The sequence below is a fragment of the Syngnathus floridae genome, chromosome 11 (genome assembly GCF_059516105.1).
Source record: "Syngnathus floridae isolate MCC-2025c chromosome 11, RoL_Sflo_1.0, whole genome shotgun sequence".
NCBI lineage: Eukaryota > Metazoa > Chordata > Actinopteri > Syngnathiformes > Syngnathidae > Syngnathus > Syngnathus floridae.
The window spans coordinates 12194676-12202023 of record NC_142423.1 but is presented as its reverse complement, the minus strand read 5'-3'; the positions used below and the strand labels follow the sequence as shown (position 1 = coordinate 12202023).

Below are 7348 nucleotides of genomic sequence, written 5' to 3'. Positions count from 1 at the left end.
TCTGCTCAAGCTTGCTGGGAGAAGAACAAAGGAGGCAGAGGGCGTCTGGGCCAGGGCGGGGTTGGCTGGGATGGGGGTCAGACTGCTGGCCAATGCTCTTATTGTAAACATGATGGCCAGAGCATAGAATCAAATTATGCACCTTCAAATATAATACAGCCTTTATGGACTGCATTGTAGTGATATATTATTTATGAACAACATGGACAGCCTGCATCGTTGCCTCATCTTCCATCCCTGAATTTTCTATAGCGCTTATCCATATTATTGCTGGGCTACTCATGTCAATTACAAGGCATATAGTTCTACAATAAATCAGAAAACCATAAATACTCATGCGTAATACAATTAACAGCTTTCTTACTATAGATTATGACAGGGATAGTCTCAATGCAATTTATTTTTTTACATTTCTTCTATCGAGTGTAATTTGATGAAGTTATAGGTACTGCACAGTTTGAAATTCTTAACACGTTTTGTTTTTAAGGATGTGTACTCTGCATAATCTTTTAATAGCTATCATTTCCACAGGATGCAACTACCATTTTGGAGGATGCGAAGACCCAGAGCGTAGCCACAGGCTTTCTTGGGGAACAATGGTAAGTCACTTTACTTGATTATGTGAATCGACTCATCCGAGAGAGCAATATTTCGGAATATGTGAGGTGTGCTCATTCTTTTTGATTCTCATGACATGTCAATGTCACCTCTACGTAAACTTGTTTAACCTTTTTGTGATGCTCCTGCAGTCGGTACGCTTCAAAATCCAAAAGTAATATCTGAATCAATGTGTTTTGTCTTCTTGAGCATTCTGTAGGAAATGTTGATCTGTGGTGAGCCATCTCTGCAGCTAATACAAGGCAAAAAAAAACATTTTTGGGTGTCGTTTGATCAACTTTAAAGCCCCAAGCATCCACCAGTTTGATGTATCTGGGCCAGTGTGTAGCTCAGTGAAAAAGAGAATCTTGCCAGCACTGGTTTTATATTTAGGCCCTTTGTAAATTTGAGCAGCTGAAGGTGCTGATAACGCCTTGCTTAAATTAACAGCCGCTCCGTATTGAGGCTATCAAGTGTTGCAATTGATTGCTTCTCTTGTCTTTTTTTTATCGAGTAAACTGTGTGGTTGTCCGGGCTCGGCCTTACACTAAGTATGACATCATAGGTGCATGGGTAAACTAAAATAAGCATGATAGATTTTTTTTTTTTATTCTGACACCTTTTTTCAAGGTATGGCTTCATTTTTAGGCAGATACACAACGTGATTAGATTCCTTGCTGTTTTTTTAGTCCTGTGTTTTTGAAAAGAGGGTGTGCTATTTGGAATATGAATAAGAAAACATTCAATAAGAGGGTTTCTCTGTAGTCTGTCGACTGAGCGCAAGCATAACAGTGCGACCATCTGCCTCCAGAGATGACATCACAGGGCCCCAGAGGGGGGTACGCTATTCGCACCACTAGAGAAGTGAATTTACACCAGAACATGCACAAGAACACAGTCTTGAAATATTAATAACATCTGCCTAGTAACCAAACGCATGCTCTCTATGGGACACTCTCCATTTATGAGTTGCAAACGAATCAGCGATTCACTTTAGCCGCTTTAGGGAAGATGTATGCAAAAGTATTTGACTGATTCATCGGATGTTAAGCCATCATTTTATTTTATTTTTTTACATTTTTGGCTGTTTGTAACATCGATTTCCAATGTGCAATTCACATTTGCATTCAGTTGCATGGCATTGTATATAAATAGATTTCATGATAAACACACAATTACACGCTTGGATAATAAAAAGGTCTGTTGAAGCTTAAATATGTTAGTCACATTTTACTGAGGCTAAATCCCTTTTTTTTGTGGCTAAATGTCATGCTAAAATGTCCCTAATCCATATAATCTGAACTATCAGATCAGTGTGGTGTGTATGATTGTAATTTATACACTTAAATAAACAACACACTTTCCTTGACATGCATTAGCATAATACTGTGTGGCATCCATTCAAAGAAAAAAACAAAGCTTTTCACAACATATTTGCATGTGTTGATTTCAAACAAAATGGTCTTGTTAATAAAAGGTCAATCGTGTAAATTAGAATAAAAAAAATGGGGGTCACCTACCCCCAAGAAATACATTCAAAACTATTTAACAATATATAACTTGAAATATGGATCATAGGAAAACATCAAATGAGTCAAAACTGTGACATGATGACTCAGCAAATGTGTGTTCATATGCCAAACAAACATTTTTTTCCAAGTGTGTATTTTTATTCATCTTTAAATCAAGTCTAATAAAGTGGAGCTTCACAGAGAATTGCAAAACCTGATGATATATATCAGTAACCCGATTCGTTTGTGCATGGAAATCTATTCTGCGGCACGATGCGATACATTCGATGCTTGATCTAATCCATCACAAAGTCATATCGCAAAGCTGGCTAACATAGTCCGCCATTTCATATTAGTCCAAGCCTTTAGCTTTTAAGCAGTAAATGCTTTACAAAAGGGGCCGATTAGACCTGCTGGTCCTCAGTCACAAGTATAATAAAGAGCTTTTAAACACATTAGGGTGACACGGGCAAAAGAGGATTGTTTACATCTCCCTCCCCCCTCCCTCAACAAGCAATTCTGGCAGATGGAGCTTAAAAGCAGACCTTATGGGGCAGTCGAGTCCATCTAACAAGTAGCAGCATCTGCATATTGAGTGGTATCCATTTAAATGACTTGTGTTCGAATATTGCCTCCTCACTGGCTCGAAGTGAAATATCATTTCCGACCGTTTATTCTTTCGGCCTCATCGACTTAGTTAAATTGCAGTATACAGCTAAAGTATACAGCTTTATATATAGATTAAATTGTCAACCCTGCACCAATAAGTGAAAGTGATGTCATATTATTTGGGGGTATGCCAAACAAAATGAAGCGTGTGAATCTGCATTGGGCCTTTTGGTCGATGGAGTGTCTGTCATCCATATGCATGAGACCTTGACACTCATGCTGGGTGTGTGACCTTGGACTCAATGGCTGAGAATGGGACCAGTGTGATATGTTGTGTCACGCCTTGATGCTGGCCCAAGGGGAAAATGGCTGTGACTTGCACACCTAAACTGAAAACAGTGCTGGAATGTGTATCTGCTTTCAAAACCTGTGATAATGAGGCAACTTTATTTTGAGACTTTGTTAACAGATAACGATGGATTTAGCTTTCCATGCTGTCAAATAATTTTTAAATGTTGACAGATACTCAACATAATGTATTTTTGTCATTGACTACGAGTGATAGATGTAAACATCTAAAAAATTATATTTGAGAACATCTTTCAAAATGCAGTCTTCCTGTTCTTGCTCGCATTGTTTTGCAACAGACTCAAGGAGGTGTTATTAATAACCCAATGAATCCCTTTTCAGTTCAGCTCAGCCTCTTTTACTTTGAAAGTGTAGCCTAAACTTCACACTTGTACCGAGGGAAACTGATGCAAGCATTGGGGGGAACATTCCATACAGGACACAATTCAATTTTCTATTCAAACCAAGAGCAATTGTTGGACAGATTGTTCTGGTGTTTTCTCCCAGGGCCCAATTAAAAAGTTTTCCTTTAGCCTGCAGCACACTCTCAGTGTGGATGTGTCGAATTACATTGCTGTCACACAGGCTTGAAGTTGTTGCTACTTTTAAGAAGCAAGATAGAAGTCTATTCCAACAATTCAAAGTGCTGCAGTCCCTCTCGAAGTAGAAACGTTGCCCTAATTTATAGCATCATACTTTATTCCTCACATAAAGTCAACTCGGGTCTGAATAGGTTAATTGCAATTTACATTAGAAACACTTTGAAAGGCTCTTTGTGTGGTCTAAAATATTCCTCTAATTGCAGCAATACATCAGCAAAAGTATGTCGTCCTAGCAAGATAATTTAAGATAATTTGAAAGGTTTTCTTCCAAGTGAGGTCACATTTTACCCAGCAATAGATCGACTGCATAATACTGCATACTATAATGTTTATCTAGCAGTTCCCTACACAAGCCTGCCCTCTGCTGGATTAAAGTTATTACTACAAAACATTAATGTGAAAAAATAAATCGGATGAGGTACTCGGAGTAGTGACGTAAATGCTGTAATTACTGTACTTATTAATTTTAACAACAACACGGGACAAATTTAAATTATTTCAGAGCAAAACTTAAAATAATGTAATGTTTCCAGTAAGCCGCTAGGAGACGCTCGTTTGCTATGAAAGAACCGGAAATAGCTTCTTTGTCACATGTTGCCGGAAATGAATAAACTTGTAAACAAAGTACCCACCAGAGCAATGAATGATTCTGATGTTGACTTGAGCAACGGTCTTGAGGATGTTATAATTTCATTCAAACCGGATTCAACGGTGCATACTTTTCCTGTCTTCCAGGTAATGTTGTAATCAGGTTTAACTTGAATTTAATTGCCATTTCGTTTTCAACGAGGTTTTGTTTCTGCAGGGCGGACGTAAAACGAACCTGGACATAAATCAGAGCATGTCACTCACCAGTGTATTAAATGACTTAAATTCTTTGTTATTCCTCATAACAGAATTTTATGTATTTTTCAGTACTCTCCCGTCAACGTTCAAGGACCAGGATGCCCTGTTGACCCCAGTGAAGTCACACTTACTGGATGCTCCTGTCATTCACACTCATGCATCCGTGAGAGCTGCTGCTGCCTGCAGACCCACGGGCAAGCCTACACCAGCCATGGCTCCTTGTTGAGCATCAATTTATCAAGTGCCGCTCGCGCCATCCCGGTGTTTGAGTGTAATGCCCTTTGCTCCTGCAGTGACACCTGTTCGAACAGAGTAGTGCAGCGAGGGCTGAGACTACGTTTGCAGGTGTTCTCCACTAGCAGCAGGGGCTGGGCTGTGCGGACGCTTCAGAGGATCCCGCGTGGGACGTTTGTATGCGAGTATGCAGGGGAGGTCATCGGTTTTGAGGAAGCACGAAGAAGGCAACTTGCGCAGACGTTTGAGGAAAATAATTACATCATCGCTGTAAGGGAGCATGCGGGCTCTGGCTCCATCACGGAGACGTTTGTAGACCCGGCCATGGTGGGAAACATTGGTCGCTTTTTAAACCATTCCTGTTTACCCAACTTGTTCATGGTGCCAGTCCGTGCACACTCTTTGGTGCCCAGTTTGGCACTGTTTGCTGGTCGGGATATCGATGTTGAAGAGGAGCTAACGTTCGACTATTCGGGAGGCTATGGAAACCAAACACCTGGACTGGTGCAACAAACTGGCACTGCCGTTCAGGCCGGTAGGACGCTCCAGAGGAAAGCTTGTCACTGTGGTGCCAACAACTGTGCAAAGTTCCTGCCTCTGGATTTATCCATTTTAAACTAAACTAAATTGAATGTGTCCTCACATGAAGTTGCATTGTTAGTAGCCTGTGTGGTTGAGCCACTAAGATCTCCAGACTCTTCTATCATGATTATTTGCTGTTTGGTCTGAGAATGTGGAGGGAACTCCTTGACATGTCCTTCTTGCTTTTTCAGGCATCGGCGAATGCCTGCTGTGTGCAGAATAAAGTCATCATGTCCCAGCACAAAATATCTTGTTTCCCCGCCAACCCTGCACGCATTTGTCAAGAGCAGGCTGCCACTGGCACTTGCTGAATAGGTCTCATTTCATGTCTCAGCCAGGAAATAATTTGTCATAAAGCAAAACCTCGAGTGGTAACAAATGTCGCCATATGCATCGTGTCATCCTCAACAATCTCTTTTTTTTTTTAGGTTTTCGCAGCTTCTCATCGCTCTTGGACCTCAAGAGAGGTGGGACCAATTAAAACAGACCTGGGGGGTATTTTGATTTAGAAACAAGTTTTATTCCCCAGTCAAAGGAGGAGGAGGAGTGGCCCACTTTAATATGACTACTTCTGAAATCAGGCCCTCCACTCAATGTGGCCCATTTTCCGGCTCGCTTTCATCTTATTAATATCAACATCTGGGTTAATTAGAATGTCTTTCATGCAGAAATGGGATCACTGCTCCAGCCACACCGGGCCTGGGAGACGTGCAAATGTAGGAGTGGACAAGCAGCCAGGCTGATTTCAACTTGATATTTTCCATCTATTAAGCAAATTCAATGGTGTTGTGTCAAATTTGTCTTTTCTCCTTGCAACCTGGTTTTGGTGGACTTTCTGTGTGGTCAGCTACGTAAAATACTTTGGTCTCCTTTTGTATGTATGCATGTATATTCCGCTGTTCTTGGTGGAATCTATGAAGCTTACAAGAACAACTTCAGTTGTATGACTCATTTTTGCGTGAGTCCCTAGAATCTCCATGGAAACGGAACGTGTGTACAGGTGGTGATTGGTCAGCGCTGGTTGTGTCTTGTGTGCACAAAGACTGTTCGCAAATCTTGTCTGCTGACAGCAGCCAGGCTTCAAAGAAATAGGTCTTTTCCGGGGGGCAGTCACCTAGCAACCGCCTGTTAATCATATTAACTGAGCTGCACACACGGCTGCAGGAAATAGTCAGATCCTTCATATTGTCATTGGCAGGTGTGGAATCCAAGCAAAAGCCATGCCGCCGTCTAACGACGATGTCAAGTGAAAGTGAGGCCCTCCTTTGCGGCTGATCCTGACAGATTACCAGCGATGAAATCTACTTAAGGAAAATTCTGAAGGTTAAATAAGCAGCACGAGCCCACTGATGTTATTCTTCTGTAGTGCTAACAGGGGTAGCGCAAGAGTTGGATGACAGCAAAGCCTTTCTCCTGCAAATCAAACACCTGGCGGCTAATTTACCTGAGTGCATATGTGGTTTGCCTGATTATGCGGTAACCAAGGGGACGTGATCAAGTGGTCCTCGGCCTGGCGCGCATAATGAAGAGGCCTGCTACTTTTAAAGCCAGCAACAATTGTTAAATTGATTGACATGATCACATTTTAGTACGCAGCAAGGATTTAAAAGTGTAAAAATTGTCAAATTTGTTTTCCTACACTGCAAGACTCAGAGGCCTCGTTGCAATATTATAATATAATCCTTCCGATGAGAATATGCAGACCAATACACCAGCATGATTGTGTTTTATTTTTAGTGAGGACATTGCAATATTCATTTAGGGTGCCGCTGTGCTGTCCTATACGATTTTTGAGTCTCAGCGTCCACATAAACACGCTGTGCTTTACTTTGGGAGTGAAATGCAACTCTGATAAATCTGCTGCCAGCCACTTGTGTGAGCACTGCGATCAGGTGGGATTAACCTTCTTAAATCGTGACTCCAAGAATCGCTGGACCAGCGGAGACGTGATGTAATTCACAGTTACTGGATGTCACCAGCGTGGCAGACAGAGAGGAGATAATGGACTTGTGTTTTGTG

General features: G+C 41.4%; 1 protein-coding gene across 1 annotated transcript; it reads left to right on the top strand.

The window, feature by feature from the left end:
• The first annotated feature begins 4241 nt into the window (after positions 1 to 4241).
• On the top strand, positions 4242 to 6222 carry setmar (SET domain and mariner transposase fusion gene). Its single transcript, XM_088389850.1, has 2 exons — positions 4242 to 4402; positions 4583 to 6222. The coding sequence occupies exons 1-2, from the start codon at positions 4259 to 4261 to the stop codon at positions 5366 to 5368; spliced, it is 930 nt and encodes a 309-aa protein (XP_088245976.1). The 5' UTR covers positions 4242 to 4258; the 3' UTR covers positions 5369 to 6222.
• Positions 6223 to 7348: the final 1126 nt, after the last annotated feature.

What these genes read in the sequence shown, in the direction of transcription:
- setmar (XM_088389850.1), top strand. Translation starts at nt 4,259, where the DNA reads ATGTTGCCGGAAATGAATAAACTTGTAAACAAAGTACCCACCAGAGCA. An exon ending in ATACTTTTCCTGTCTTCCAG is followed by an intron (nt 4,403 to 4,582) that starts GTAATGTTGTAA and finishes TGTATTTTTCAG; the next exon opens with TACTCTCCCGTCAACGTTCA.